Below are 22,840 nucleotides of genomic sequence, written 5' to 3' on the forward strand. Positions count from 1 at the left end.
TTTGAAACTTATTGGTTACCAATTCAGATGCAATTAACAAACATGTAATTGCAGATAAACATGTAGTTCAACAATTATTTCTAATGAGGATTTTAAGTCATTGACAGGGTAAAAAGATTGAAAAGAATTGTATAAATCAAGAATGATGATGAGGTGATGATAAACTAGGTTCCAAAGTTTGCAAAGTGGGAAGACAGCGCAATAAGAGGCAAGATTTTAATTCTGACAGACTTGATGAATATAGTTGTCAGTTTCATTGACAGTTCAAATTTGTTGGACTGTAATCAATGAGAGCCATAGAGCTGAATTTTGCACAGAAGGTCTGCTGGTTCCCCCATGGATGAGCATGAGTGTCCCTGATGCACACAAGGCATGGCCCCTCAAATGATATGCCCTCTTCCTTCTTGCTTATTTAACAAAGTAGTTAGAAAACAGTCTGCTGACCTCCACTTTCCTGCCCTCCCCCAACCATATTGGTTTGTTGTCAAGTAGTCAGGCAATAAGCTGGCCACCAACCGTGTGCCTTTACTGGTGAATTTAAGTTTGATGGGGGTGTTGAGAGCGGCAGGGAAAGATCATTACATTAAGTGCAGCCAATAGAACTATTTATATAAGGAGGCACTCTTATTTAAGTGTTTTTTTTCAAGTGCACGATACTCAATGCCAGCTTGTATAAAAGGTGTTGAATAACCTGATTGACCACATTGCCAAAGTATCTGTACCATATCAGATTCCTTTAACTTTTTGCTACCAAAGTGGATGACCTCACATTTATCTACATCATACTTCATCTGCCATGCATTTACCCACTCTTTCAACTTGTCCCAATCACACTGAAGCATTTCTGCATCATCCTCACAGCACACTCTCCAGACCAGCTTTAAGTTGTCTACAAACATGGAGGTAAGTGTAATTAGTTTGAGGGTTAGATAGCTTGACAGCTAGTATGCAATGCAGTATGATGCCAGTATCGCAGGTTCAATTCTTCTACCAGCTGAGTTCACTATGAAGGTCCCACCTTATTGAACTACCACCAGTCACCTTTTTCTAAATGAGAGAACAGCCCAGTGGTTCTCTGTTACTATGCCAACTTTATGTTTAGTTCCTTTGTCTAAATTATTGATATATATTGTGAATAGCTAGGGTCCAAGTACTGATCCTTGTGATACTCAACTAGTCACTGTCTGCCACTTGAAAAAGAACCATTTATTCCTACTTCTTGTTTCCTATTTGCCAGCTAGTTTGGAACCCATGTCTGTACATTATTCTCAATGTCACATGTTGTAATTTTACATTCCGACAGTCCACGTAAACCACATCATTGGCTTCCCCTTATCAACTCTATGCATTACAACCACACACAATTCTGGTAGATTTGTCGAGCATGACTTCCTGCTTGCAAGATCCATGTTGACTCTGAATAATCCTGTCGCTGTTTTCTAAGTGTTCCGAGTTTTTAAAAGTGGACTCTAGCAATTTTCCCATTACTGATGTCAGTCTAACCAGTCCATAATTCCCTATTTTCTCTTTACCTCCATTTTTTTTAAATAACGAGATTACATTAGCTATGCTCCAATCCATAGGAACTATTCCCAAATCTGTAAAATCTTTAAAGCTGACCATCACTTCATCTACTATTTCGAGGGTCACTTCCTTAAATTCCGTGGAGATTTAGATTATCAGGCCCTTGTCAGCCTTTAATCCCATGTTTCCCAAACCAATTCTCTACTAAGACTGATTTTTCTTAATTTATTGCTCTCTCTAGACTCTGCAATCCCCAAAATATTTGCGACATTATTTGTGCCCTTTGTGAAGGCAGATCGAAATATGTATTTAATTGATCTGCTATCTATTTGTTCCCATTATAACATACCCTGTTTCTGACTGTAAGGGACATACATTTGTCACTAATAATTTTTCTCTTCATATAGCTATAGAAGTTTGTGCAAAGTAGAAGTAAAAGCAGTAGAAATAGTTTTCGTATGTTTCTAATGAAAACTTAATAAATTACTGCTGTGTTAACTTTAATCTCCTCAGTCCCAATACACTTAAATCTGAAATCATATATACCAACCATAAACAGTGAGGTAAATCTGCTTTTCAGCTTCTCCTGCTTGATTCATGGCTAAGCACGCATATTTTCCTCCATCTGACTGCTTAGCCCGAGGCAACTGGACAGTTCGACCTCCTGTGAGAAAGAAAGCTTGATTTCAGAATCAAAAACATATTGCAATATTGATCCAAGTGAAAAACACTGAATAAGATCTGTAGTTGCATCAAAAATCATTTTCAATAGTTTAACTTTTTAGAATTTATAGAAGCAAAGTGCAGAATATTGTTAATTCTTCAATAGAGTATGTGTTTAGACATTGACACTATCCTCTACTCAGTACCTTTGCATCAAGATCTATTGCTATCATATTATATCTGTTTCATCTTTGTTTAGTTGCTATATTCAATTTCTTTACTTTTTTGAGTATTAGTTATGCAAATTGTCAATTTGATTTACCGTATACATGTTTCTTGAGCTCTTAAGATCAAGCAAATATATCCAGCTGGCCAGGATGTATAACTTAAGGTATAAAATTACCTAAGAATGTTTTATTTAATATTGAGAAGTGAGAAACTTGAAGAATTTTTCTTGGATATTCAATGGAATGAATGGAGATAGAATGTATTGCATAAGGTATGTGAAAGAAATTGGCTGGATGAGCAGAATGGTCTTTTCTCACTTATTTTATTTCTATACAGTATGTTCTGATGTAACGCGACAGTTCCAGTCCCCTGTGATCCTGCAGGATACGAGAATTGCGTAATCGCAGCATCATTTAAACTAATGGGACTAGAATCGTGTTATAGCCAATACAGAGAAGGAAAGTTCACTTTCTGGAAATAATAGTCTAAATTCTTCAATCACACTATAGCCAATTCATGTTGAAGAAACCCATGTTATAGCAGAACTGACTGTACTCTGATATAAATTTCATCTCATCTGCTGATCTTACATTTTATTTTGATTGAAAGATGAGTGGATATGCAAGTTGTACTGTTTTTTAAAAAAATTTTGTACTTTAAACGTACCCTCTTTCCAAGCTATACTGTGCATCTGTTATTTTCAGACTTTTGAAAGTGCCTACCTATATCTGACCTCAACTTTAATGAAAGTATTTAAGATCAGAGTTATTTTTATATAAAAGTAGAATCCAAATGAAAACCTTACGATAGATCTGTCTTTGAGAATCTGACATTACTTTACAAATGTTCAGATGTGCATGAATTCCATGTGTTACTCTGAAGTGATGGATGGAAAAGTCTGCAGGTCAAACTATTTTTAAACAAAAAAATCTTCACAGTCAGCATCATTATACGTTGGCAAAAGTGAGGACTGCAGATGCTGGAAACCAGAGTGGTGCTGGAAAAGCACAGCAGGTCAGGCAGCATCTGAGAAGCAGGAAAATCAACGTTTCGGGTAAAAGCCCGTCATCAGGAATAGAGGCAAGGTGCCTGCAGAGTGGAGAGATAAATGAGAGAGGTGTGGGGTGGGGAGAAAGTAGCATAGAGTACAATAGGTGAATGGGGATAGGAATGGAGGTGATAGGCCAGAGAGGAGGGTGGGGGAACGTAGCAAAGAGTACAATAGGTGAATGGGAGTGGGGATGGAGGTGATAGGTCAGAGAGGAGGGTGGAGCAGATAGGTGGGAAGGGAGATTGGCAGGTAGGACAAGTCATGGGAACGGTGCTGAGCTGGAAGGTTGGAACTGGGGTAAGGTGGGGGGGGGGAGGGGAAATGAGGAATCTGGCGAAGTCCACATTGATGAGGTTGAAGTGTTCCGAGGCAGAAGATGAGGCGTTCTTCCTCCAGGCGTCAGTTGGTGAGGGAGCGGCAGTGGAGGAGGTCCAGTTCCTGCATGTCCTTGGCAGAGTGGGAGGGGGAGATGAAATGTTGGGCCACGGGGCGGTGGGGCTGATTGTTGCGGATGCCCTGGAGATGTTCCCTAAAGCGCTCTGCGAGGAGGTGTCCAGTCTCCCCAATGTAGAGGAGATTGCATCAGGAGCAATAGATATAATAAATTACATTGGTGGATGTGCAGGTGAAACTTTGATGGATGTAGAATGCTCCTTTGGGGCCTTGGATGGAGGTGTGGGGAGGGAAATATATCTCTGGTGCGATGCATTTGGAGATGGTGGAAATTTTGGTGGATGATGCGGGTTATGCGAAGGTTGATAGGGTGGAAGGTGAGGACCGGGGGGTTCTGTCCTTGTTATGGTTGGAGGGGTGGGGTTTGGGGCCGAGGTGCAGGATGTAGATGAGATGCGTTGGAGAGCATCTTCAACCATGTGGGAAGGGAAAGTGCAGTCTCTTAAGAAGGAGACCATCTGTGGTGGAACTGGTCCTCCTGAGAGCAGATAAGACGGAGGAGTTGGGAATATGGGATGGCATTTTTGCAGGAGGTAGGGTGGGAAGAGGTGTAGCTGTGGAAGTCAGTGGATTTGTAAAAAATGTCAGTGTCACGTCGGTCATCATTAACAGAGATAGAGAGGTCCAGGAAGGCGAGGTGCGTGACAGAGATGATCCTGGTGAATTTAAGGTTGGGGTGGAATGTGTTAGTGAAGTTGATGAACTGCTCAACCTCCTTGTGGGTGCACGAGGCAGTGCCAATGCAATCATCAATGCAACGGAGGAAGAGGTGGGGAGTGGTGCCGGTGTAACTATGGAAGATGGACTGTTCTACGTAGCTGACAAGGAAACAAGCATAGCTGAGGCCCATGCGGGTGTCCATGGCTACCTCTTTGGTCTGGCGGAAGTGGGAGGTTTTGAAGGAGAAATTAAGGGTGAGGACCAGTTCAGCCAAACGAATGAGAGTGACAGTACAAGGGTACTGTTGGGAACGTCGGGAAAGGAAGAAACTGAGGGCTTGGAAGCCCTGGTCATGGCGGATGAAGGTGTAAAGGGATTGGATGTCCATGGTGAAGATGAGACATTGGGAGCTGGGGAAACAGAAATTTTGAAGGAGGTGAGCTGCCAGAGGATGTGGTGGAGGCTGGTACAATTGCACCATTTAAGAGACATTTGAATGGGTATATGAATAGAAAAGGTTTGGAGGGATATGGGCCGGATGCTGGCAGGTGGGAATAGATTGGGTTGGGATATATGGTCGGCATGGACGGGTTGAACCGAAGGGTCTGTTTCCATCTGTACATCTCTATGACTCTCTATAACTCTAGGTGGAGGGTGTGGGTGGTGTCTCGAACGTATATGGGGAGTTCCTGGACTAGGTGGGATAGGACAGTATCAGGGTCAGTGGAGATGAGTCGGTGGGGCAGGAGCATGCTGAGACAATGATTCTGCTGGGGTGCTCAGGCTTGTGGATCTTTGGAAGGAGATAGTCCGGGAACCCTGCTTTGCCCGATTCGGAGGTTGGGAGCTGTGGGTGGGAGATCTCCTGAGATGATGAGGTTCTGTATGGTCTGGGAGATGATGGTTTGGTGATTGGGGGTGGGGTCATAGTCGAAGGGGTGGTAGGAGGAGGTGTCTTCAAGTTGGTATCTGGCTTGAGCAGTGTAGAGGTCAGTGCGCAAGACTACCAATGTGCCCCCTTTATCCGCTGGCTTGATGGTGAGGTTGGGATTGGAGCAGAGGGAGTGGAGGGCTGCACGTTGTGAGGGTGAGAGGTTGGAGTGGGGGAGTGAGGTAGACAGGTTGAGGCTGTTAATGTCTCGGTGGCAGTTGGAAATGAAGAGATTGGGGGCGGGTAATAGGCCAGCACGGGGTGTCCAGGTGGATGGAGTGTGTTGGAGGCAGGCGAAGGGGTCCTCGGAAGGTGGGCAGGAGTCCTGATTGAAAATTTAAGCTTGGAGGCAGCGGAAGAAGTGTTTGATGTCACGGCGCGTATTAAATTCATTGATGCGTGGGTGGAGGGGGATAAAGGTAAGGCCTTTGCTGAGGACTGATTGTTCGTTCTCAGTGAGGGGGAGGTCTGGGTGGATGGTGAAAACATTATATGTTGTCCATTACATCTCCACTCCCCCTCTGTTCCCCATTCCACTGAAATATGGTCTGCAACTAATCACTGTCACTCCAACAATGCCTAGTGAGGGGTCTAATGAAACACCATAAATGGAAATATGTCGAGAGGAAAGAAATCTCAATTCTAGATATGTGTAATTTCAGCTGCCAACACAAGCTGGAATGCAATGGTGATTGCAAATCTATTGGGAATCTACCATACATGGGTACTGGAAACTAGGCCAAAGTGGAGTGTAAAAGTTCTGCCTATTTCTCTAGACTCCTGCTACCAGAAGGACAAACTCAACTATGAACTCATGAGACAAATAATACCATAACTGCGTTCGATTGAAAATTCCCATTTGCGAGCAAAACATGCAAATGATTAATTTCAATTGAAGAGAGGTGATTTGGCTTTGAACCATAGTGTTGATTCTAAACTTGCTATTATCAGTCCAGCCATTAGTTGTCCGGTATTGTGATTACAGCTGGTTTACTCTTCTGCTACTGAATACAGAAATACAGCTGTGAACATTTATACGAATGAGACAAAGCTGGCAGGAGCACTATAATTTAACTGCCAGAATACCAAGGGTATTTTAAGATCAAGGATACGTGACACATGATCGTGTGTCTGATTTTTTTTTTAGCAGTAATCTGCTCCATACCACAGCCTCACCGAACTTAACTAAAGCTGGATTTTATGACCCCTCACTGAAGAAAGTGATGATTCAAACAATTCATTCTTTGGCCTTCTCTTAAGTAATCAATTAACAGTGACTTACAGTTTTCATACCACTTTTGATGATGCTTCACTCACAGTGTTTGGGGTATGGAAGGGCACACCAAGCTGGTAATGCAGTAATTCAACCTGGAAGAGCCGGGGGGTGGTGGGGGGAGGGGGATTATGGAAGGATGAGGTGAGGAGTGGGTGAGAAACAATCCTCCTTTATAGCTCCCTTGTACCTATCAGAAGTACCTCCACCTCATTCTTCTTTTGACTACTACCCATGCGGACCTCTTTACTGAGACCTGCTAGTGTGAACCCAACGAGATCCATCCCACCACCCTGCTCACCTCATTTTCCAGCACTTTAGACAGTCTGCCTTAAATGGAGATTGTCATAGTCCCTGCCTTAACCCCTTCTCCTGCAGGGTGCTTCTGGGATTACAGATTGGCTGCTGTTCATTTTGAGGTAGGAGTTGTCCCCAAGGAGTGGGAATCCTGCTTCTAGTGCATTAACATCCAATTAGTGTAACATGGCAGTGGGCAGTCATTCTTTTCAAGTGAGGTCTGTCTGTTACTCCATTGACATTTTAGCAGGGCAAGTGTGGGGAGCCTGACTGTCACCCCATAAAATCCAGCTCATAGTTTCTGTGAAACAACATAATTAGACTCCACCAGTAACTTTCTATATTGTTTGCCGTTTTGTTCTGCACCCTTTTGTCTGCTATTATTTCTTTTCCACTTTCTCCCTCCAGCTTCTTATCAATGTACATTCTTCATGTTGGAACATAATATAACTTGTCTGGATTTTACTTCTGAATAGAGAGGAGCAAAACATAGTTTAACTTCGCATGAGTCAGGCTGTTTACACTGTGTCAATAAATTGCTATATTTACTGGGACATCTGTTCATAATGGCTTTTGCAATTAATTAAATGGGCAACAAATGGAAAAGGAGTCCTCCTCCCACTGTAATTAAACATATACAAAGTATGGACAGAATACCTTAGACCATCACCAGAGTTAATGAATTACTCCCAGCGAAGGTTGGGAATATAAAGGGAAAGAGAGTAGGGAATGCCAACTTGAGGTAAGTGGGGATCCTGGCACCTTCCTCATTGATAGGAAAGGCCAGTGCCCTATGCAAAAGATAAGCCTGAAGTATTCAAAATAATCTTCAGCCAGGAGTACCATGTGGATGATTCATCTCAGCTTCCTTCAGAGGTTCCCTGCATCATAGATGCCAGTCTTCAGCCAATTTGATTCAGTCCACAAGATATTAAGAACACCTCAAGGTGGACAATTCGGCCATGGCCCTGACAGCATTATGGCAATAGTACTGAAAGACTTCTGTTCCAGAACTTGCCAAGACCTAGCCAAGCAGTTCTGGTTGAGCTACAACAGTAGCATTTATCTGACAATGCAGAAAATTACCCAGGAATTTTCCTGTACACAAAAAGCAGAATACATCCAATGTGGGAAATTACCACCCCATCAGTCTCCTCTCAATCATCAATAAAGTGATACAAGATATTATCAATATTATTATGAAATAGCACTTTGTTTCAAATAACTTACTCACTGACACGTGTTTGGGTTCTGCCCAAGCCACTCAAATCTTGACCTCATTAGTCCACATTTGAACCAAGTCTGTAAGGAACTGAATTCTAGAGATAGGGTGAGTGTGACTGTGTTTCCTCAGCAAGGCTGTATTTGACCATATGGCCTCAAGGAACTCTAGCAAAGGTAGATTCAATGGGCATGGGGACAAAACTGTTCACTGGTTGGATTCTTAACATTATAAAAGTAAGCTGATTGTGTAGTTGATGAAATTGTCATCTCAGCTCCAGGAATGTCTGTGGCCCAATCATCTTCAGCTGCTTCATCAATGATCTTCTCTCCACCATTACTGAAACACCCACTATCAATAAGCTGAGGGCTACCATTGACCAGAAACTGAACTGATTGAGCATATAAATACTGTGGCCACAAGTGCCAGAGGTTAGGCACACTGCAATCAACTCATCACCATCTACAAGGTACAAGACAGGAATGTGCTGGATGACTTTCCACTTGCCTGACAAAGTGCAGCTCTATAATCCTCAAGAAACTTGACACAATTCAGGACAAAGCAGCTCTCTTGACTGGCGCCATTGCTCAGTAGCTTCTACAAGAGGCATTACAGAAGTTCACCAAAGGTCCTTAGGTAACTTCTTCCAAATCCAGAATCATTACCATCTGGAAGGCAAGGGCAGCATACACATGGGAACACTACCATTTGGGGACAAGTTCCTCTCTAAACCCCTTACCATATTGACTTGGAAATAGAACGCTGGTCCTTCATTGTTGGTGTATCACAATCATGGTAATTCCTCCCTGATGGCATCATGGTTCTACCAACACCAAACAGACTAAGTACATCAAAAAGACAGCTCACCATCATCCTATCAAGGGCATATAAGATTGATATTAAAAGCTGGCCCAGCCAGGGATATTCACATGCCAGGAATGAAAAGAAAATAGAATGGAAATGATCCTAAGTGTTGTAACATCCATCAAACCTATTAGATATCAGCAATGATGTACCTTATAGATTACATTTTAGCCTTACTAACCTGCCAAATATGTGAACACCCAAGTGTCATGCAGACAATACTGACTTGACCCTGAAGAATAAGTGTGTGCATTTTACCATTTTCAAGTAGGGCTGAGTTTATAGAAATGTCTAAAGGCTGTTTTTCGAAGCAGGGTCAGGAACCTGACATTGAGAGGAAATCCAGGTTCTGATTCCACACTTGAATTGCATCATGTTTGCAGGACGTGAACTCAGTTCCCAACTAGAAGTATCAAGTGCCTTCAGGGGGCAGAAAAAAACCTGCTTGGCACCAGCTGCAAAGGCAAGCAGCAGCCAGACTGGGAACTGTCACTGCTTTGCTGTGGAGAACAGACAGAAGACTAGAGAGATAAAAACAATGCAAAGTGACCTCCAATGCCAAATTGAAGTAAGCTGTTCCCAGCAGTTATAAATGGATTCCTTCAACTTAACAAAAAAAGACACAAGTAGAAACAAGTCTCCTTTTTCTCTGTGGTAGTCCTTACAAGTGTACGCATTAATATACACCAGACAGTTCGGTCTTCTCTGGAAAATAGATCAAAAATCCCACTCTGTTCTAGACACGCCACTTAAATTCCTCATGTCCATTTTTACTCAAGAAGCAACAGAAAATCCAGCCTAAAGATCAACTGAACATAATTTTCATGAACATGTAATATATTGATTTGAGAAGTAGACAATAAAAAACATCAGTAAGTGCATTTTTCTAATACTCACCTATCAGGATCAATCACGCGTCTCAAGCAAAGATTTTAATTAAATTATATAAAATAAACCAATTTCTTACCTGGCAAAATAATAACGTTGGTATTGGACTGTAGAGGTCTCCCATCCTTAAGCCAACTAAGACTGGGTGGTGGAAATGCTGTGGCTTCACACATCAAAGATATGAAGTTGTTAATAACAACGGTCATGTTCTCTGGGCTGGTGCCCATGATAATGGGAGGCACTGTAAAACACAAAGTTTATCTTTCTTTAAAAGTATTTTTCACAATGACAACAAAAAATAATACACGTCAGAAGAATATAACAGTCAGAGCAAATTTAGCATTTTCTTAGTGATCGAACACTTGTACTATAGAGTATTTTCAAGGTGTTTGGAGTTTCTGGTTTTCCCAATCTGTTACATAAAATTGTTGTCACTCACCATGGACATTCAAGTTGAAATATTTTTCTGTGTTTCCAGCTACATTTTCTGCAACACAAACATATCTGCCTGTATCTGAAACATGAGCGCTGAGGATCTGTTGGGAGATTAACAATTGAATCTTAATAACTTTAATACTTTAATAACAATAACTCAGGAATGTCCCATCATGCAATTTTAACACTGTTTTGTTTCACAAGTTAATGTTATTCCCTGCAATATAAAATAAATTTCAGCAATTTGTATGTGATGTTAAAATTTGACATTTAATACTTTCTAACATTTTTCTCCTTCATGTTTCCCATTCCTGATGGGAAACAGTTGGCTCATACTAAAGTAACTTTACAAGGCACTGTGGACAGTGAACAAATTGATCACACTTTGAACATACTAAGTCTGTTCTTTCTATGGCCTGGCATCCATTCCCTTTCCATAAACTTGGCTTATTTGTTCCAAGCCAGGGACATGCAGTCCAAATATGAAACTCTACTATTGCTCTAGGTTTAAAAAAGGTCAAGCCAGCCAAATTAGTCTATGCTGACCTGTAAGACTCAGTTCCTCCCAAGGGAGTATAAATAATTCAGACTACTGTTGTACTGCTTTACAAACAAATATTGCAATCCATTTTATTGCCTGATCATCAGACCAAGTAACTGAACATGTTGAAAATACTCCATGTGCCAATATAATCTCTTTAATAAACTGTTTTTCCAAAGTATTTAAAAAAGTGAAATATTTTGATAGGAGAAATGTTAGATGAACTCTTGATAATGCAGCCCCTATAAACAAAAGCATTAACAAAGACTCTCTATAAATATAAGCATTGATAATCTTGGGGTCCACACCTGCAGAGTTCGTCCATTGGACAGGATTTTGTGTGTGTTGTCTGCTTTCAATGGCTGACCATCCTTTAGCCAGGAGATTTTGGGATTGGGAGTTCCACTAACCATGCACTCCAACATGGTAGTCTTGTTTATCAGCACAATAACTTCTTCTGGTAAATCACTATCAGCTCCTTTAATGGTAGGAGGAGCTAGGTGGAAAAGTACAATAATGTGAGGAATTTCTTAACAATATCTTTTTGAACATTTTTTTGTCAGTAATATTACGCTACAGCAATGAAAAATCACCACTTTGTCATGCTTTGCAAAACAAATAAGTTGCTGTCAGTTCCTAAGGCAGCAGTTCAGTTGACATAATAATGGGAGAAGAGCAGGGTTGACCAAATTCTCGGTATTCAGTTTGAAGTTTAAATAATAAGTAGAAGAGTAGCATTTTAGTTGGTAATTATTTAACATGTTGTAAAGTACAGTATGTTCGGCCATAACGCTTGTTTCTTCAACACGAATTAGCTTTAACACCATTGAAGAATTTAGACCGTTATTTGCAGAACGCAAACTTTCCTTGCCTATATTGGCTATAATGTGATTCCAGCCACATTAGTTGAATAGGTACGGCCAGTTTGCAATTTCCTTCTAATGTGAGACTATAACAGAACCATCGCGTTATATCAGAACCGACAGTATAATTTATTCAGCTACAGAACTGGGGACTGATTTTTAAATTATGGTTTTGGGGTGGGGAGTTATCAAAAAGCAAAGATTCAACAATTCTTAAGATCTGTAATTCATATACCTCTACATTTTTGTGCCACAAAATCCATTACCTGGTTGAGCCTTTGATACTCACTCATAACTCTCAATTCATACTGAATGGAATCCTCGCCTGCTTCATTCGTAGCCACACAAGTATACCTCCCAGCATCCTCTATTTGTGCTCTGGGTATTTGTAACACACGTCCTCCTAATAGATAATTGATGCTTAGGCTTTAAGTACATCATGTTTGCAATCTAATACATGAACACTGAAAGGAATTTGTATGTTATAACTGGGGCATGTTGTATAACTACTAGTGGATCTCCTGCTCATGTTTTCTGGTTCAGGAGTACCTTTCATTAATGTCCTACCCATTCACAAGTGCTCAAAGCAGAGTTCTACTAAGCACATTTTCCTTCTGTTTTCTCTGTGCATTGCTCCTTATTTGTTCTGCACTGCTATCTCTAACTTTGCTGCATCAATCCAAGCCATCATTTCAGTTAGGAAATTCATGGGATGCTCCTCTGTCAATTTGGAGTTCAACCAGTGACGGTCCAATACTTTCCCCCATCACTTCAACTGGTTATATTGTGATAATTTACATACTTTATGCCATAAACAGACTGGCCGTTGATTCGTTTAAGGTCACTGTTTGGGTACTGTATTTGGGCAATTAGATTAGATTAGATTGCCTACAGTGTGGAAACAGGCCCTTCAGCCCAACCAGTACACAGCGACCCTCCGAACAGTAACCCACCCAGACCCATTTCCCTCCGACTAATGCACCTAATACTATGGGCAATTTAGCACAGTCAATTCACCTGACCCGCACATCTTTGGATTGTAGGAGGAAACCAGAGCACCAGGAGGAAACCTACGCAGACACGGGGAGAATGTGCAAACTCCACACAGACCGTCACCTGAGGTTGGAATCGAACCTGAGACCTTGGTGCTGTAAGACAGCAGTGCTAACCACTGAGCTGCCCAAATTAGTCTAAATAGTTTCTGAAACAAAACAGAATTCATGGCGCAAGGTAGGTGGAATCAGCAGTGATTCATAGGCTGCTTTCTTCAGGAACCACTCACTACTTTATTAATGTGGGGACCAGTGACGTTATTGTAACTTTTGTGTCCAGTCTGTTTATGGCATAAAGTACGTAAATTATCACAATATAACCAGTTGAAGTAATGGGGGAAAGTATTGGACCGTCACTGGATGAACTCCAAATTGACAGAGGAGCAGACCCATGAATTTCCTAACTGAAATGATGGCTTGGATTGATGCAGCAAAGTTAGAGATAGCAGTGCAGAACAAATAAGGAGCAATGCACAGAGAAAACAGAGAAGGAAAATGTGCTTGGTAGAACTCTGCTTTGAGCACTTGTGAATAGGCCCTTCCAGTGGGTTTGCTTGCGTATTCTCTCTCCAATCAACAAACTTACCTCTCATTTCAGCATTTGTCTCTCTTCATTTCAGGGTGTCCTCAGCTGCAACTTCTTTTCTTTCCCATTTAAAAAAAATACTTTTCTTTTGTAGGTGTCTCACTTTTTTTATTATTTCAGATATTTAAATATTGAGGCACCAGGAGAAAGTCACACAGACATGGGCAGAATGCACAAACTCCACCCAGGCAGTCACCAAGGTTAGAATCAAACCCAGGTTCCTGGTGCTGTGAGGAAGCAGTGCTAACCACTGAGCCACCATGCCACTGTGCTATTTCGTTACAGCAGTAACTTACATTCCAAAAGTACTTCAATGAACACTGGAGGTCATAAAAAGAGCTAATGTAAAGGCAAATTCTTTCATTAGCTTCTTTTTACATCAGCCATGGCTCTATTGGTAGCATTTGCCCTCTGAACCGAAAGACTTGCGATCAAGACCTACTCCAGGATTTGAGCGCAAAAATCAATGCTAACGTTTCTGTACAGATGGAAAGCTGTACAGTCTACCCATTAAACTATGCAGTAACACAATTTTATATCACAGGATATAAAATGTAATCCAATAATCTATTTTACAAGAGGTAGCCCTGCAGAGTTGAAATTACTGTAGCTATTAGTCACTTCACACGACAAACAATTATCTTTCATATGTGATAGCAAAACTTGCTCATACCTGGCAGAATCAACACTTTGTCATTGGATGTCAACAATTTTCCATCTTTATACCAAGTGAGAGATGGAGGTGGAACAGCATTGGTTTCACAGTACAGGGAGATTGGGTTATTCATGACTACATCCTTAAAGTCAACACTTCTGCTCCCTTCCAGTGCACTGCCCTTTGTATCACGAACATGTATTGGCTTCACAAAGCTTGGTGGAACTAAATGAAGGATTAAAAAGATAGTCAGGGGATGCAAACAGTTTTTTTAGATCTTTCACATTACAAGAATGCAATTATTGTATGATAAAATGTATACCATAAGAATAAATATAAGATAAATCCAGCATCTAATAGATGCAAAGTAATGCTAGTATCTGCTGTCTGAAAATATGCAGAAAATAATTAGATAGACATAAAACAATTTTAATCTATAGGAAACACAATACAGTAAATCAAATTCGTCTTTTTATGTTTTGTGCAATTGTAAAAGCAAATGACGTCAGAGAAAACTAGATACCTGCAGAAGTTCCTGAGAGTAATGTCCTTGTCTCATACAGCTTCAACAACTTCATTAATGACCTTTCCTCCATCATATCATCAGAAGTGGGGATATGTGCTGATCATTGCATGATGCCCTGCACTATTTGCGACAGATCAGGTACTGAAGCAGATCAAGTCCACACACAGCAAGACCTGAATGGTATCCAGGCCTACACAAATTTGTGGTGAATAACTTCCACATCACATCACACCAGCTCCAGAAATTGACCATCTCCATCAGGCGAGAAGTCAACTACCTCCCCTTGGCATTGAATGGTATTAGCATTGCTGAATACCCCACCATCAGCATCCTGGGGTTACCATTACCAAAAACTGAATTGAAGCAGCTGTAGAAATACAACAGCAGGCTATTTGCGAGGAATTCTGTAGTGAATAACTTACCTCTTTTCTCCCCAAAAATCTATCCATCATCTACAAGGCAGAAATGTAAAGGAATACACTACATTTGCCAGGATGAGTGAAATTCGGAAATGCTCAAGGAGGTGGACACTATTCAGATAAAACCCCATCAACTACCCACAATGTTCACCCCCTCAATCACTCATACATAGTGTGTACTATTGACAGGATATACTGCAGAAACTCTTCAGTCTTTTTCAAAAACACTTTCTAGAAGTGTGACCTTTATTACTTCGAAGGACAAACACAATAGATACATGGGAATACAAACATTGCAAATTCCCCTCCAAAATAGACATAATACTGATTTGTATTCTGTATAATTTCTGCTTCATAGTCGGCTTCATCATAATCTAAAATTCCCTTTCTAACATCAATGTGGATGTACCTTAATGACATTGACTCCAGTGGTTCAAGGAGGTAGCTCACCACCAACTTTTCAAGGGGAATTAGGGGTATGCTATAAAGTCTAGTCAAACCAGTAAAGTCCACATCCTGTAAGACAGCCAGTCCTTTCACCTGTCTATAGCCAGGCTAAACTACAGCACTATTTTGTTAATTGAACATTAACTTCTTACCTACTGTTTACAGATATGACTCATATTGGTGGAGATTTGAGAGGGCCAATTGGTATAACTTGATTATCCTAAATTGTATTGTTAAAAAAATTACAGAAAAAAGATAATGCAATCCAACCTTGAACATTCACATCATAGTCTTTTTCATCCTCTCCAGCGACATTGGTGGCAACACAGGTATATCGTCCTGTATCTGAAAGCTGAGCATTCTTGATCTGAATGATATGTCCATTTGCTGTGATAGTAATATGATCATCTTTTTTGAGAGGCTAGAAATATAAAGAATTATTTTCTTCTCATGAAAATACAACAATTTCAATCTTCATTTTCATCGTAAGAAATTGTAGTTTAAGTTTAAAGAACAATAGATCCCTGGCAATAACATAACGTAATCAACATTATTACCTGTCGATGATTATGGATATTTACAACACAGGTGGCTAAACTCATTTCATGGAGTCTGTCAGTTGAATCTAAAACTTATACCATTGATTTGTTTTCAACCCAGATATAGCATTATATCTTTACCTGCTTTTAATATTTATCGGATTTCCCATGCACTCATCTACATATTTTGTAACTTCCTGACTTGGATTTCCCTTTGTAATCCTACCCAAAATCTGTTGAGATTGTGGTGGTTAATGACGAACAACCTGGACAACTGGTCAATTGTCAACCATGATTTCACTGGGATTACAGCCGACTCTACCTCATGATCTTCTAGAACAGCAATCCAAGACCAGATTTCCAGTGAATTTACATTCTGTTTCCCTAATTATCCTCCTAAAGCATTATGAGGAAGGTGACAGTAAGCTCTTTTAATTGCTTGGACACCTGTTCTGCAATACTTCTACAATTTAATATCTGGGAAAGGATATCGGGAATCTTGACAGTTGGATTTCTGCTTGGAACTCACCATGCAGTGATGACCCATGGCTAAACAACAGTGTTGTAAAAATAGCCAGAAGCCCAATTTGATATTATCAGAGAATTATTAGTATTCATTGGCTCTGTATCTCTTTTAAGTTGCTATTTAGAGAGCTATCCCATAATGTCTCAAAAGTCATAGAACAGTTCCGAACCAGAGCTTTGTGAAATTATTCAGAAAGTGACAGCAATACATTTATTTGGACATTAGATGCAATCATAAGGATTCTTTTTTAATTTGACGTTAGTTGATAACAGCAAATCTGTTTATCTTCTGCTGGAATTTGTTAAATTCGTATAGTTTTCATTATCTGTTAGTTTTCATTGTGACATATGAACACTAAAACTTTAACAGTAAATCAGAATCATCATTTCACACAACACAACAGTGCAACTTCAAATGTCCGTTCGATAACGTACATGAAGGAATCAACAGACCTGTCCGTCTTTGTACCAATGAAGGGTAGCTGCTGGAATTGCATGAGATTCACATTGTAGAGTCAGGCTGCTGTTTACTTTGATCTTAATTTCTTTAGGTGACAAACCAAAACCTGGTACATCATCTTTATTGATGGTAGGCGGGACTGGGAAATAAAATAAAATTACATTCCAAGCTTCCAGACAAAATCACAGCAATATTCTCCATTACCAGATTTACTAAAAGAGACTATTTCACAGAATCTCAGAATAACTAAAGTAAACTGAAAGCACTTACTGTATACTTTTACTTCATAATGCTTAAGTGTTTCTCCAGCTTCATTAGTAGCTATACAGGTATATCTTCCTGCATCCTTCTCTTTGGCATTCAGAATTTGAAGTGTTCGGCCTCCTGAAGATGAAAATGAAACGTAGAGACAGTACCATTATTGAAACCTTTGAACTGAGATATGAAAAATCTTAACATGAGTCAAAGTGGGTCTGAACCCTCATCTTCTATATTTGAAGTGTAAATTAATTTTAAATCCTGCAAGTTAATAACACTGATGCAATATAATGCAAACATAAGCAGGTGAAATAAGTGTGGTTTAAAATGATAATAATATTAATTGGTTGGTAGCTCTCTCCAACCAACTGAGTATAGTTAAGGATGTTACTTGTGCCACGAAACATATGATGCTTCTCTTCCTTTTGTCAACTCTCCCAACTGTATACCATTTGCAACTTTTTCATTTTATGCTTCCTAGACACTACCTCAACATCTTAGATTTGATAACACACAGAGATTAGGATTTTACCCTCTTAGGAAATGGCAGGAAAGGTGATATGAAAGGCAGATAATCAGCAAAGTTAGCAATAGGGAGATACTTTTCTCTTCCTGCCACTTCAGAAATTATTTCTGGTTGGCAAAGCCCACGGTCAACCTTCCAGATCTTTCATTAATAAAAAGCCTCTGCTTGTCACTGGCTCGATTAACTTTGTCCCTAACAGGAGGCCTCTCTGACTACTACAATGTGATAGTCTGTGTGCTGTGGTGATAGTGGTGAGGTAAATTTGGGTGATCAGGGACTTGGAATGAGAGGAAGGTGGACGCTGATTGCCATCCTCTGTCCTTTACCTCTGACTTTGCTGCATTCTTTCTCCTTGTGCCAACAGTTCCATGATCCTCCCTCTAAAATTTAATTCCCTTCCCACTGCTCCTGGTTTCTGTTCTGCTGTGTAGCCAGCAGCCTGGGCCTCCAAAGCAGCAATGCTCCTTGCAGTGGCTGCTGGTTTCAGAACAGTCAGCTCTCAGATAGACTGGGATATCACTCCAAAAATTGTTGGCTGGAAGTGCCTGTTTGTCATATGATGTAGAATCTCTTACTGGTGGGAGTGGGCAAGTGTCTCACATTTTAAAGACACCTGTCCCAACACTCAAGGTGATAAAAGGGAAATCCTGGTAGTTTGTTAATATTCCATCATCTTCCAAGAACAATGGCACACAAGCTTTGCCTATGCCAGACTTCTTAGTATCTACAATTCTGATTTAGATCAGAACTTTTGTAACAGATTTTATAAGTGAGTATTTAATTCACCACAATGTTTGACTTAGCTTATGTCCAAGTCCGGTGTGGGATTTCTTTCCTAACTGTTCCTGTCAGTTCCAGTATCAGTCCAGTTCAAAAAACATCAAGAGAAAAGGTGCGTAGTGAGTGCTTTGATCCAATGTCTATCATTCCTCATCTTTTTTGTAAATATTTTAATTGAGAAAAAAGATTTAAAACTTTTTATACAATTACAAAATCACTACAAAATGGTATAACAACCTTACAATATAATGACAATAACAGAAAACAAACTACTACTCTTCTCCATAAACCACTGAGGAGAGAGAGAAAAAAACCTACAAAAACTACAATTCAGTAAATAATTAAGAAAAAAAAAATTAAATTAAACCAAGTTAAACCAAGGTAAATTAAGTTATATTCAGTTAAGTTACTGCACTCAGTGCAATCCCACCAAAGCTCCCCACCACCGGGAGCATTAATAAGCAATCTCCTACTTGTTCAGGATTCTTCCCCGCAGGTGTCCCTGGACCGCCAGACATAGCCTTCATGACTACACAAAGACCCTGACCAACATATTCGACAAGTCTGCATCTATATAATTCAGAAAGGGCTGCCATGTTCTATAAAACAGTTCGGTTTACTGGTGCACCATACTCATAAGGAAGCCCGGGGGATGTGCTCCAAAACTAATCTACGCCAGCCCGAAAGTCCCAGGGGATTCTCCGACACCCAGCTCATCAGACTATTCTTCCTCGCACAGAATGAAAGAATATTAAACAGTTTCTTTCCAAGCACGTTCAAAGACAGGAGATTTGGCAAACTCAAGACGAGGGACACCGTATCCAACTTAACCTCAGTTCCCAAGACCCCTCCCAAAACACTCACTATGGTACCCCATTACCTAAGAAGCTTGTGGCATGACCACAATAAGTAAGAGTGCCAACATCTATTTTACATTTGGGGCACATTGGGGACATTCATGTCTTAAATTTTGCAAGCCTCTCCACTGCCAAATGAGCTCTGTGAAGTGCCTTTAGTTGCATAGCCTGTGTCCTGTTACAAATCAAAATCTTCCCTGTGTTCTCCCAAATATCCTCCCACACTTCTGACGAGATTTTCACCCCCAATTCCTGAGTCCAGATTCCGCATAGCCATTCAATGTCCTTCGAAACATTACTCCCTAACAAGTGATAGAGAGTGCTGACCGAGAGAGCGCCCATAGACCGGAGCACTCTCCTCTCCATATCTGACTTATAGGGACCAACCGTCAATGTAGTCTTTTTCTGTATAAAATCCCTAACCTGAAAGTAACAAAAGAGATCCCTCCTACATATATTTCTGACTCAGCTGCTCGAAAGACATCATGACCTCCCCGTCAAATAAATCTCCCAACAGGAGACTCCTCTAGACTCCCAGAGCTTAAAACTAGAGTCCATCAACCCTGGCCAGAATCCTAACATTCCCACTATGGGAGTGAAAGGGGAGGTTTTGTGTAAGTTGCCCTCACCTTGCCACTTCATTCTCCATGCTTTAACCGTGTTAAGGACAATCAGGTTTCTGCAATTGTCCATAACAGTCCTCATCTTGTCCATAAACAACAAATTGATGAGGGGGCATCTTGCCTAGGAGGCCTTGATGTCCAACCAAATTGACTGCGGTCCTGGCAGGCCAATAAGCCACACAGGATAGTAAGGAACTCAATTCATATTTCTTAAAGTCCGGGAAATCCAAACCTCCCATCCCCTGCGGAAGCTGCAATTTGTCCAGCTTAATAAGAGGCCGCCTATGATGCCAGATGAAAGATCCAAGGTCATTCCTCATCTTAATCTTCAAAGTCTTCCCCAATTCATGATCCCTGCCCTCATACAGTGCCCACTTATTGTTATACCTCTTTTACAACTGATGCTTGTTAACATGCTTGGCAGGTTAGCAGGGGCCATATTAAACAACAAAATAAAAACCACAAAGAACTGTTTAATTGTGATATAATATGGAAAATACATTTTCTGTTTTAACTGGAAAGATCTCTGACATGTGCTAAGCTTTGGAATGAATTTAAAATGAATAATAAGTTTAATCAATGAAATGAATAGACTATTCCATTATCAATCACATATCTTGAAGTCCTTTGACAATTGATCATAAATATTTCATAGCATCAACACTCTATCACAACAAATTAATTTTCACAAAATATTAATTTTCACAAAGATCCAAAAAGCAGATTCAATGTTAGTCCTAAAGAATATTCTAAATGAATAAATTTGGAACTCAAAAATCTACCCATTTCAAAAGATGAAATACTAAAATTGTGTACTTCATCTTGACATCCGCATAATTTATTAAACCCTACTTTTAATGTTAAACTGAATGTTTTCCATACTGATATGAAACATAATAACAGAATTGAATTAGCAAATAAAACTCTCAGTGTAACCTAGGGCAATAAACTTTGGAATGCAAAATGGGTGTGGCAGTGAAGTAGGTATTGTCCAGAAACTTACCTTTAAACACATGCTGTATTTATATGAAAAAGATCTTATGACAACATTTGCTGTAAGTTAGTTCAAGTCCAAGTCCTTCACCTACTAAAAGGTCTGGGGACATTCAGACAAAGTGAGTGCAATTATCTCAAGTCTCCATGGCAGAGTCAATTAAATAAAAAGAATTATATTGTTAGAGGTATCAATGAAGGGGACTAGACTTTGGACCTTTGCTTCCTGGAAGTTTTAATGGGTGTACATTGGGATTTTCTCTGGCTCCAAAGCTTAAGAGTGAAAATAGCTGAATGTTTGTCACTACTCCAATTGGACGTTCTGGAGCACTATGCTGTTGTTCTGTCAAAAATACCTATCACCACACTACTGTCTATAAATCTAGATTAATACCCACACAATCAGAGGAATGAATGCGTAAGTATAAATGGAGATGTTAAAACTTCATGACTGGATTGGTGTTCCATATATAATTCTATTCTGAATGCGTTGGCAGTTTCTGATGATATTAACTCAGGTACAGTGACAGAAGTCTCATACTTCAGCTCTTTATTGCAAAATGTGCTGGAAAAATTTACATTTGCTTTTAAATTTAACTGATTACGATAATGGCAGTTGAGCCTATTTAAACGGTTTTGTCAGATTCTTCCAAGAAGCAATTTCGTTGTTTATTTTTGATCATGGGGCCTACTGATAACATTGCTGCACCAATTAGATATAGGAAGAGTGGAGAAAGATGGATTTTTTGCCAGACAACAGAATAGTAATGCCTGATTAATGTTGTTTTACTTTCAAGCCTGTCAGTTAATGGGGATAGTATTCTCATTTAGCATTCCAAGTTTCTTTTCAAAACTTGTTTAGTGATGGCCTTTTATATGGCTGCATGACCAACTCAGGGCCATTTTGGATTGGGCTCCATTCTCCCTAATCAATCCTGTTGTTGCTGACCCTTCAACTTGTGGCCTCTGCTACGTGTTGACCAACCCTGTTACCGAACCTCTCTATCTTAACAGTACTGCTCATCACTACCTTGGGAAGCTGATGAATACAGTGAAGTACAAAAGGTACTAGACTATAGACAGAGGGGACTGCAGAAAAAAAAACAGAAATAGGATTGACCAACAACTGGCTTTCAGAATTTTATTACGTTGGTTATGTAAACAAAGAGGCTACTCCAGAGGTAGACCCTTGAAATAGTTGGTCAATGAATAGCTGTGGCTGACGGTACTTTGCTTCAGCTTCCTGGGGTTGTAATGTAGAGTGGTCAGCCATACTGGTTTCCAACATCCTGGCAATTTCCTAAAAAGAGCTGAAATATCCTTGCTTTCAACTTCTTTTCATTTGAGGAAAATGTAAGCATGGAGAAATTCTGCGAGAAAAGTCATTCTTTCCATGTAAACATTCTCCGGATTGCATTGACATCAGCATATCTGTATCCAAACTTCAACCTTTCTTTGATATCTCCAAGGGAATTGACATTACGTCTTTGATGATGATTCTATTGCTTATGACATCTTTAATTGATCTGCACAAGAGCATCACTAACTTTGGATGGACGTATTTTGTGTGGCATGAACTGGACATATTCCATATTTCCTCCTTCATCTTCTTGCACTTGTCAGCAAAAAACTAAATCATCATCGAGCCCTGCTTTCCCGCAGTTTATCGATACCTCTGGTCACCATTGTGAAAAGACGTTA

The 22,840-nt window shown here is 40.1% G+C and overlaps 1 protein-coding gene across 3 annotated transcripts in view; it reads right to left on the reverse strand.

The window, feature by feature from the left end:
* The window catches only part of hmcn1 (hemicentin 1), a 597,300-nt gene that overhangs the window by 166,353 nt on the left and 408,107 nt on the right, over positions 1 to 22,840 (reverse strand). For all 3 annotated transcript variants that reach the window (XM_072573640.1, XM_072573638.1, XM_072573641.1), the window contains 9 exons: positions 17,373 to 17,486; positions 17,096 to 17,241; positions 15,849 to 15,999; positions 14,205 to 14,411; positions 12,183 to 12,296; positions 11,339 to 11,526; positions 10,494 to 10,590; positions 10,134 to 10,295; positions 2,075 to 2,188 (listed from right to left, as the gene is read on the reverse strand). In XM_072573640.1, coding sequence (XP_072429741.1) covers positions 2,075 to 2,188; positions 10,134 to 10,295; positions 10,494 to 10,590; positions 11,339 to 11,526; positions 12,183 to 12,296; positions 14,205 to 14,411; positions 15,849 to 15,999; positions 17,096 to 17,241; positions 17,373 to 17,486 — 1,293 coding nt within the window. The remainder of the gene's footprint in view (positions 1 to 2,074; positions 2,189 to 10,133; positions 10,296 to 10,493; positions 10,591 to 11,338; positions 11,527 to 12,182; positions 12,297 to 14,204; positions 14,412 to 15,848; positions 16,000 to 17,095; positions 17,242 to 17,372; positions 17,487 to 22,840) is intronic.

Source organism: Chiloscyllium punctatum, chromosome 7 (assembly GCF_047496795.1).
Source record: "Chiloscyllium punctatum isolate Juve2018m chromosome 7, sChiPun1.3, whole genome shotgun sequence".
In the NCBI taxonomy this organism is placed as follows: Eukaryota; Metazoa; Chordata; class Chondrichthyes; order Orectolobiformes; family Hemiscylliidae; genus Chiloscyllium; species Chiloscyllium punctatum.